This window comes from Arvicola amphibius, chromosome 2 (genome assembly GCF_903992535.2).
Source record: "Arvicola amphibius chromosome 2, mArvAmp1.2, whole genome shotgun sequence".
Lineage (NCBI taxonomy): Eukaryota > Metazoa > Chordata > Mammalia > Rodentia > Cricetidae > Arvicola > Arvicola amphibius.
The window spans coordinates 34,482,273-34,492,300 of NC_052048.2; the positions used below are offsets into that span (position 1 = coordinate 34,482,273).

At 46.2% G+C, this 10,028-nt stretch overlaps 1 protein-coding gene across 1 annotated transcript; it reads right to left on the reverse strand.

The window, feature by feature from the left end:
- Positions 1–332: 332 nt before the first annotated feature.
- Brk1 (BRICK1 subunit of SCAR/WAVE actin nucleating complex) lies at positions 333–9,572 on the reverse strand. Its single transcript, XM_038320547.2, has 3 exons — positions 9,421–9,572; positions 1,160–1,242; positions 333–930 (listed from the first exon to the last, which is right to left on the reverse strand). Exons 1-3 carry the CDS (start codon positions 9,536–9,538, stop codon positions 904–906), a joined length of 228 nt encoding a protein of 75 aa, XP_038176475.1. The 5' UTR covers positions 9,539–9,572; the 3' UTR covers positions 333–903.
- Positions 9,573–10,028: the final 456 nt, after the last annotated feature.

Below are 10,028 nucleotides of genomic sequence, written 5' to 3' on the forward strand. Positions count from 1 at the left end.
CTCAGCATTTGCTTTCACAGGAAGTATGTTTAACTTGTAGCTTATAAAACTAGTAGTCTATCCTGGGCACAGTTAAACTGGGAAGATGCTATTTCGACAGATCATAAACATCAGGTCTGATTCAATACTGTATCTTTTATTGGAGTCTAACACACCTATATAGTAAAAGTCCTTCGTAGTATCTGCTGAATGGCCAAATGATTCCAGGATGAATCAATTCATGTGTCCAGACAAACAGCTCCGGCTGCAGGCTGCTGTCAGAGCATGTTCCTACGCACCACACTGAAAAAGTAAGCCCATCTCTAGGTCCTGATGCCACACAATCACAGCAGTCAGGTAAAGTTGAGTTTATTAGGGAAGCACAAGAGCCATAGATACCCCAAGTGACAGAAAGAAAACTGAAAATGTCCCTTCAAGCCAACTGGGGGCCTGGCTTTGATCTCCCAGAACAAGAAATGGTGGGGTTAGCAACAACATTTTTTGGCAACCACACTGCAGGGCACAAGAGTCTCAGTCAGGACTGCCCCCAGCTCCTGTCATGGGCGGAGAGAAGATGGACTGTTGACAGCCAGTGCAGAGGGAAGTCTGAGAGAAAGAGACCAAGGCAGGGAGGACTGAACAGAGTCCTGGCTCGCCTCTGAACACCTCAACACATTGACAAATAGTTCCAAACAATGTTACTGAAAGGGGAAATGCCTCAAGCTGTTTCCAAGAGGTGCCCTGGACTTCTTCCCGCATGCCACATCACATCTCGGTGCATATAGCAGAGCCCAAAGGCCACTTTGAAAAAAAACAAGAAAAGCCCTGTTGCTCTGTAAGGAGGGGGAGGGCGGAAGGCTGCTGGGCCTTTCCCACACGGCCAGTGTTCTGTACAGCGACTCCCAGCAGCAGCCTGGCGCAGCTCTAGGTGAGAGTCTCACCCTTTGTCACCTGTGAAGGGAAACTGACATTTAGATAAAATGCAAGGAACTAAACCACTAAAGAAAAAAACAATAATCCTCTTTTGGATCCTATGGCATGTGAGAAATGGAAACGGTAGCAGAGGCAGCCCCGGAACCCAGACACCTAGATCCAGGGCAGAGCACCAACTTCTGTAAGCCTGTTCTGTTTCTAAGTGGAAATGTGCATTCCCGCTGGGTCGCCTGTGGCCAATACTCACCCTCGCTTCAATGTACTCTATTCTCCGTTCAAGGGCTGTCAATTTCTCATTTAGTGTTGCGAGTCTTGAACGACACGACATATCTGGTAAAAGGAGACTGATGTTCAGGTATATATGTCACTCCAAACACCCCACACCCACACAAACCATCTGAACTGAAAGGAAATTTATCCTTCCAAGTTCACATGGGGACTGGGGATATGGCAAGAAGCATATTTTTTGTTGTTTTTTTTGGTTTTTCGAGACAGGTTTCTCCGTGTAGCCTTGACTGTCCTGGACAAGAAGCATTAAGGATCAACTACTCAGATTTTATGTAACCTCCTTAGTCCCACAATAGCAGAGAAGAGCCAACACCAAGGGAGACCTGTGTCTTGCCTCGTAGCCAAGGATGGGTGTAAACTTGCAGTGATCCTCCCTGTCAACCTAAATTTATGCAACTTAAAAAAGTTACTAAATTTATGGGAAATTTTAAAGCAGCAACATAAAACTGATTGTCAAAGGACACAGATGGCCGTTCATCCAGGAGCAAACTTAAGGGTCTCAAGAGAAGGGAGCAAACGGAAGCTCTTCAACCTAAGGCAGGGTGGTAGCTCAATAAACCCACCAGAAGTTAAATTAGGGCTGTGCGCTGAATCACCACACTGAGGAGTGCAGCTATTTCTTGAGCCCACGGCGCTGAGTGGGAGTGGGCTCTGTTCCCCTGCGTATTACAGGCACTGTGCACACATCGCTAGCCAGGGAAAGAGATTAAAACTCAAAATCCGAATGTGGTTTCAGACTGGGGTTACAGATTAGTGGAGGAGCCATGTCCTAGATCACTCCAAGTTCAAGGCCCAGCACTGGCAGCAGTGAGGGAGAGAGGCCAGAGGATACAGCAGAAAACAAGGGATAGGGCGAGGTGAGGGAGAGGCGCTGGAGAAAGGAAGGGAGTAGGCAAGGTGAAGGACAGAGGGAGGAGAATGTCAAAAGCCCATTGCCATCCCTGTTGTCTGACCCTGTCTCTCTGCCTCAAGTCATCAGGCTCTCAGCCTCCTACTGCTCAAGCACCATGCACCCCATCATGGATGGTCACAGACTCAACCTCTGAACTGTGAGCCCCAAAATAAATTCTTTCTTAAGTGGCCTGGGTCATGATGTTTTGTGGACAAGCAATTAAAAGGATACAAGTTGATATCAGGGAGTGGGCTATCAGACTGGGACAGGCTTGATCACACTGCTTTTTGGAGAATATGGAAGATTTTAGAATAGAAAAGTGCTGAACACTGTAAGCAGGTCTTTTTGTCTTTTGTTTTCAAAACAGGGTTTCTCTGGTAACAGTCCTAGTTGTCCTGGAACTCGTTTTGTAGACCACACTGGACTTGAACTCACTGAGATCGGCCTGCCTCTGCCTCCCAAGCGCTGGGATTAAAGGCATGCGCCACCATGCCAAGCTTGTAAGCAGGTCTTAATGTGGCCCCTAATGCTCAATGCACTGAAGCATCCTAATAAGAGCCTGGATGACCTAGGACTATGGAGGCCCAGCTTAAGAGGTTTCAGAGGGAAACAATAGCGTCTAGGGTAGAGACTATTCTTGTGATGTTTTTGCAAAGAATATGGCTGTTTTTTTATCCTTATCCTAAAACTCGGCTTGAGGTTAAATTGAAAGTTTTGGACTAATTTCTCTGGCAGAGGATATTCAAGACAGCCTAATAGCAACTTGGTAGTGTGGTTATTACTAATTACTCTTTTGCAGGTTCTACAATGAAAAAAAAAACAAGCAGGGCAAAAGGAAATACAAATATACAGTATGTGGAGAAAAAGATCAGTAGGCAATTTAATGTTGGAGCCAAGGCTTGTGCTGAAAGAGACAAGAAGCCTGATGAGAATGGAGTAACGGGATATGGACACCCTCGGGGCAAGACCCCTACCAAGTTAATCCTGCATTTACGGAAGAAAGGGTTTGTAAGGAATTTTCTCCTCCTATGAGGGCAACAACAAATCAGTTTATAATAATGGAGGCGCCAGGCTCCATCCCCAACGGCAGCAGAAACCTTGGTAGTATTTGGTCATGTGGCTGTGGCTAGAATCCTGAAAGGGACAATTGAGAAACGAGGTGTGGAATCTTCCTCCACGATTGAGGAAAGCTTCTTGAGGCCAGGCGCGTGGTAGGGAGTCCTTGCCTGGTAGCCGAGCTGCCATCGTGTACAGCTGGGAAAGTGAAGCCTGGGGCGGCACTGGCGATTTAGGATGTGCTAGAGCCGTGGGGTATATCTGCAGAGCGAACTGCAGACGGAGCAGGAAAGAGGCCCGAGAGAAAAGTGTGCTTGCAGTCAGAAGTGCAGTCAGCAGTGCTGTAAGGGAAGAACCATCTAAGACCTCTGATGTAAAACACAGAGATACAGGATTTTGAGCCTGCCCTGCTGGGTTTCCATCTTGCTTGGTCCAGCATTTCCACACTATGCCACTAATGCTCCCTATTGGAAGGCAACACACATTCTGTGCCATATATGCTGGAAATACATAATGTTGCTCTTTTTTTTTTTTCTTTTTTAAATGGGGGTTAGGAGATTGCCTTGAGTCTAAGAAGAGACTTTGGACTTTTAAACTATACTGAGTCTGGAAAAGACTATGAAGACAGCTTTTTCTTTCTTCTTTGAGACAAGGTCTCCCTATGTAGACATGGCTGTCCTGGCACTCCATAAACAGACCAGGCTAGCCTCAAACTCACAAAGATCTGCCTTGTTCTCTGCCTCGAGTGTTGGGATTAAGAGCGCTACACCTCACGACCATGGAGTTACAAAGCACTGAAAGCGCCAGGTCTCATCAGGGGCTTGCTAGCATGGCCACAGCTTCACTGCTGACAACACTTAACACACAATTTCCTCTCTAAATTTATTTTTTAGGTAGGATCTTCCCTACACAGCCTGGGCTGGCCTGGGACTAGAACCTATAATCCTTCCACTATGTGCTTTCCAAGCACCTGGAATGCTTCATTCCCAGTGTCGCTACACCTGGCTTTCCTCTCTGGAACTATTTCATTACACAACCTTTAGCACAACAAAAATTGGTACTATCTCAAATTGTCTCTCCTGGGTTTTTTGTTCTTATTGTTTGTGTTTTGCAGAGGGTGTGGGGGAGTGTGTATGGAGGAGGGTCTACTCTATTTCCATATATAGTTCAGGTTAGACTGGAACTCACCATGTAGCCCAGGGTGGAAATCCTATCTCAGTCTTCTGAGGTTCAATTCACCTGGCTCTGTTTTGAAATCAAGTTTAAGTTCTTGAATGAGTTTTGGGAGTGAAGATTTTGAATCTAGAAACGAAATGTCCCTTTTCCTGCTTTACAAGTAAGGAAATCTCTAGTGTGATGTCTGTATTAAATGTCTATAAATAACATTTTATAGAGAACAAATTTGATTTGGGACTTCTGCTGCATCCTAAATTGGGGACAAATAAGCAGGATTGCAATTTTTTAGTAGCAACAAAAAATGGTGCACATTGCTGTTACCTTCTTGAAGATATTAAGGACCAGTGTCTGGAGTCACTACTAGGTGGTTTTAAAAAACTGTTGAAGTTAATACTTTAAAGAAAGGCATAAACTAATTAGAAGGCAGACCCCTCGTATGATGTACAATTAAAGGCTAAAGTACTTAACTGTTAGCTGAGCCTTTAGGCAAGTTCCTGATTGACAAGCTCATGATTCCTGAGCTTACAGAAACATCACTTGGCTGAGGAAACTGAGTCCTAAGGATAAAGCAATCTGAAGGCTCGGCACAGAATGACTTAGAGAAACTGCAGGGGGTATATTGTCCAATTCCACACCCTCACCTCCCTCCCCAGTTCTGGCACATATCTATGAGGTCTGAACTATGTTTATGAAGACCTAAGTCAGTGGGGACAAAGATTCTACAGTTTACTTGAGGAGGCATTTGGAAATTGCAAGCAAAACAAGTTCCTGCTCTGCACAGGGTAGGTAACCATGCGCTCTGGAGGGGGAAGGAACTATCTTTCATGACGGAACAACTTTTACTCTTGGAATTCTAGCTTTGTAAGCGGGGAGTGACAATCTGTTGTTTCCACTTCAGTGTCAGACAACTGCCTAAACCTGAGGCCACACAGATGGTGACACACAGTCACACCTCACACTGCTCTGTACTTTAGATTGTGTGAGGTTTCTAAAAAACATTATCAGATTATACATAGGTCTGTATTTTTAGACGGGACCTAAGGCCTAAGCAACACAGTGAAACTTTTTCGGAAAAAAAAAAAAAAGCTACAAAAAACAGGGCGAGATGGTGCAGGACTTTTAATGCCAGAACTCAGGAGAGACAGAGGACCAATCCAGTCTACATAGCAAGCTCCAGGCCCACCCAAGGCCAGCCTTGTATCAAAGGTCTTATAGGCAAAACCTGGTCTCAAAAAAAACCAAAACACTAACAGGAGCTTTCTGACTGGTCTACAACAATTACCCCCCCCCCCAATATATCAAAAAAACCAAAGCAAAAAAGGGGGGGATGAAGAAGGGAGGGGAGAAAAAGAGTAGAGAATGTGAACAGTACTAAGAGATTTAGAATTCTGACCAGCAATGGTAGTGTACACCCATAATTTCCAGCTCTCAGGACAAGGCATTGAATATTCAAAGTTCTAGACTATCCTGAATACTTTAGTGAGACCCTGTCTGAAAAATTCTGTCAGAAATAAGACATACTTCCTTGGGGGTGTACATGTCAAAGGTAAATATGTGTGTACTAAATGTAGCCTCTATGCAGCCGGGCATAGAGGCACAGGCCTATAGTCTCAGTTAGTGAAGCAGTACTTGAACCTGGCCAGGGGTTAGAGGCCAGCTTGTTACACAATGAAATCCCAATTGAACACCAAAATAATGTACAGGCTGGTAACAGACTGAGAAGCATTTGTGATCTCCTAGAACCCTAGCACCAACAGACACCCCTCCCCCCCCCAAAAAAGTCAAGTGTGGTAGTGCACACCTTTAACACCAGCACTTGGGAGTGAGATCTTCATGAGTCTAAGGCCAGCCTGGTCTGCACAGTGTGAGTTCTAGGCCAGCCAAGGCTATAGATTTTGTCTCAAAACAAACAAACAAACAAACAAACAAGCAACAACCAGAAACAGAAGCCTTCAGATTTTGCTAGTTCCATGGCAGTTATGTAACCACTGAGGAAGGAAAGCTTCCTAATGTAATTCAGTCAGAATGAAGCTGTTTATTACCGAGACCCAGATTTCAAACAGTGAGAAGTTACACCACTCTGAAATTCTGAAAAGCAGCCCTGATTTAACTTGGGATTCTGATGCTTTACTGATTGAACTGGCATTAATACTTTGGTTAGATACTGTTGGACCTCTGATATTAACTCCTTCCTGACAGATAAATGACGTTTTCTAACTGTGCTGTTAAAACTTTCCGGTGAGTCATTTTCTCAATGACTCTCCATTGCCTCTCCAGACTAAGCCAGGCTCTGACTTATGATCCTATCCCAGGGCATCCTGTCTCCTAGCCTAAAAGAGTTGGGTTTTGGAGGGATTTTTTGCTTTTTTCTGTTGTTGTTTTTCTGAGACAGGGTCTTATCCTTTAGCTAGACTGCGCCTTAGGCAATCTGCCTGCCTCAGTTCAGGTAGGATTACAGGCGTAAGCCACCACACCAGACTATTTGAATTTCTTTTTATTGATACTTCTTTGATGGGAATTGCTTAATCAGTAAGGAATGCAGCTCTTAAAAAATGTCCAATACCCCAGTTCTATGGCCAAAGCTAGGGTAATAGCCGATGTGAACCAACACTACCATAGACTTACACCGAAGGCAAACAAACAACTCCAAGTACCATCTGAAGGTTAGAGCGCTTCTCTAGCACTCACAAGGTCCTCAGCTCAACTCCCAGCACCGCCACAACAGAACCTCCCTAGGAAAACTGGACTGGACTGTGGGTAGCAGGGCAAAGAACCAGTACTTCCAAGGATGTTGTAATCCACTAAAAAGTCCTCTAATGTCAGCAGGCCGAACTGTAACTCCCACTTCCCTTCTCCATTCAATCATACTCCCTTCATTTGCATTCCTTAAATAAATTCTTTGGGGGATACATGAACTCTCTTATTGACTACAGTCTTCCACTGAAACCTCCTAACCTCCACAGCAACTTACGGGTTGTAAAGCTATACAACTGACATATACATTTATGTTATTCTCTCATTAATTGGTATCTTTAACTTCTATTCCCTGTTCAGGAAATCCATGTAAGATTATAATCCTAGCTGAACGGTGGAAGGTGCATGCCTCTTTAATCCCAGCAGCCAGGAGGCAGAGGCAGGCGAATCTCTGTGAGTTCAAGGTCAACCTGGTCTACAAAAATGAGTTCCAGAACAGCCAAAGCCTTAGCACGAAAAACCAAAAAGATTATAATCCTATATACTCTGTAAGTACATTTTAATTAAAAAAGAATGAAAGGAAGAAAGGAAGGAAGGAAGGAAGAAAGAAAGGAAGGAAGGAAGGAAGGAAGAAAGAAAGAAAGAAAGAAAGAAGAAAGAAAGAAAGAAAAAAGGGAAGGAAGGGAGAGAGAGGTATTCACCAGAAGTGGTGGTCCACATCTCTAATGCCAGCTCTTAGGACACAGACCCAAGAGTTCCAGGCCAGCAGAGAGTGATAGACACTATGGGGAGGGGGGTAGTAAGGCACGGGTATCAAGAGTTCTAGCAATTTACTAAGACTGAAAACAAAATGGGGTAGAGACCATGGGGTGGGGGGAGCAGGTTAAGATCTTTTATTTATTTATTCTTTTACTTTCGTTGTATGCAGAGGTGGTGTGGGCATGTGCCACGGTAGCACTATCAGGTCAGGGAAACTTGTGGGAGTTGGTTCTCCTCCTTTCATCTGTGGGTCCTGAGGATTCTACTCAGTTAAGTTGCCAGACTTGGTGGCCTTTGCCTGCTAAGCCATCTCACTGGCCCAAGAGAACTCCTTTGAATGCAGAAAATGAATTTTTTTTTGTGGTTGTTTTGATTTGGCCGGCCTCAAACTCATGGCATTCTTTGTGTCTCCGCCCCCCAAGTGACAAGATTACAGGTGTGTGCCACCAAAGACAGCAGGAAAGACTTCTTACATGTTCTCCCCGCATGGGGACCTGTGTAAGAAGTAACTAGACCTGCTAATTTTCGGCTTTGGTCCTCCTGCCTATTTCCGGAGTGCTGTTATTCAGAGGTCTGGTGCATCCGTGCTAGGCCAGTGCTCTACTAACTGGGCATCCTTGGCCCTTAATGATACTTTTCCATTTTTTCTTTTGTTCTGTGTCCTAAGATAAAACAAAACCAAACCTGTTTTCTTTTTAAGGGTTTGGGGTGGGTCCTGGGCATGCTACCAGCACCCCCTATCTCTGGGCTACACTCCATAATCGAAGCTGTTGCTCTGTCCCCTTCCTGTATAATAACTTAGGACTCATCAGTTCTCTGGATAGAAAATGAAAACAATCACTTCAATTTAAATTTCTTCAAAACACAGCACTGTCACCCAGTTTGGTCTAAACTGCTGAAAAAACTACTAATCAGCCGAACCAAAGCGCCCCCCAGTGGGAACCGATCGCTAGGTGCCATGTGTAAAGAAAGTCTCTGTTGGAAGCCTTCCCGAGAACGTGAGTCGGTGACAGGTTTTTCTGTCCAGAAGGCTAGGGACAAATGCAGAAAGAAATGAAGACTGTCACCAGTCACACCTACGATGAGATTTTGGACAAGTAGACTCTGCTGAAAGGTCCGCCCGGTTAGATCTGAGGAAGCAGACAGAAGCACCCAGTACACCTACCATGAAAGCGGATACAGGGCTACAAAATGCATTTCAAGGCCCCGAGAGGACCCCCAGCCCTCCCTCTGACCTCATTATCACCAAAGGGAACCGGGGGCGGGGGGGGGGTGGAGCAGGAGCAACAGAAAGAAAGCATTTAAGGGGTTCGGACTTGCCCCTAAAGGAGATGGAGAACTATCAAGAGTCTCTAACTGTAAACGTGACCGTGACACGGTTGCGCACTGATTGCCAAGTGGGGACTGGTGTGGAAGCACAGCGCAGACCGAGGTCGGTGATGGATGGATGGGCCTAGGAGGCTTGGGCAGTGGGCGCGGGACCTGGCAATGGGCGGGTATTCCACCAAGACCGGCCTAGTGAGGCTAAGGGTGAGGGGACTGGGCCGGCGGGACGCGGAAGAGGAAGGGAGGCAGCCGGACTGGGCGCCGCCGGCCGCGCCACCGCCTCCCTCCTCCCGCCTCCCCAGCTCGGCCCGTCTGACCGAAAGAGTTGAGAAAGTCCGAGGATTTTCTTGATGCTGCTGGTGATGATCTCATGTACTCCCGATTCGCCCAGTCTTGGTGAATCTCCCGCTGCACCGGATCCTCTTGTCCCGCCATGGCAGCCGCCTGAGGAAGAATGACTGCGCAGGCGCCGCGGCCTCTACAGGGCGCTAGGGCGCCTGCGCCACCATCCGGAACCCCAGTGTTCCGAACCCAAGAAAGGCCCGGCGGAGTGGAGCGCATGCGGCGCGGAGAAACAGCCATTCGCTGTGTGCTATAGCTTGGTTTGTAGAAAACTAGAATCCCCCGCTCGCCAAGAGAAGACCAAGACCTAGTCCCCGGCTGCTCGCCCAGCTCTCTTGACACCGTGTCAGCAGAGATGGGCCCAGTCCTCGAACACTGTTTTGTTGGTTTTTCGAGACGGGGTTTTTCTATGTAACAGCTTCAGCTATCCCGGAACTCACTTTGTAGACCAGGCTGACCTCGAACCCACTTGCCTCGGCCTCCAGAGTGCTTGCGATTAAAGGCATACCCACCACGCCCGGCGAATCTCGTGTTTTTTTTTTTTTTTTAATGCATTTCATGCTTGGGTTCAAAAACTCTGTTC

Bases quoted from the DNA above. Each gene is read 5' to 3' on its own strand.
- Brk1 (XM_038320547.2), bottom strand. From the start codon at position 9,538: ATGGCGGGACAAGAGGATCCGGTGCAGCGGGAGATTCACCAAGACTGG. The intron at 1,243-9,420 runs GTCAGACGGGCC...TCCTTTTACCAG, and splicing joins GGACTTTCTCAACTCTTTCG to ATATGTCGTGTCGTTCAAGA. The intron at 931-1,159 runs GTGAGTATTGGC...TTCCCTTCACAG, and splicing joins TAGAGTACATTGAAGCGAGG to GTGACAAAGGGTGAGACTCT.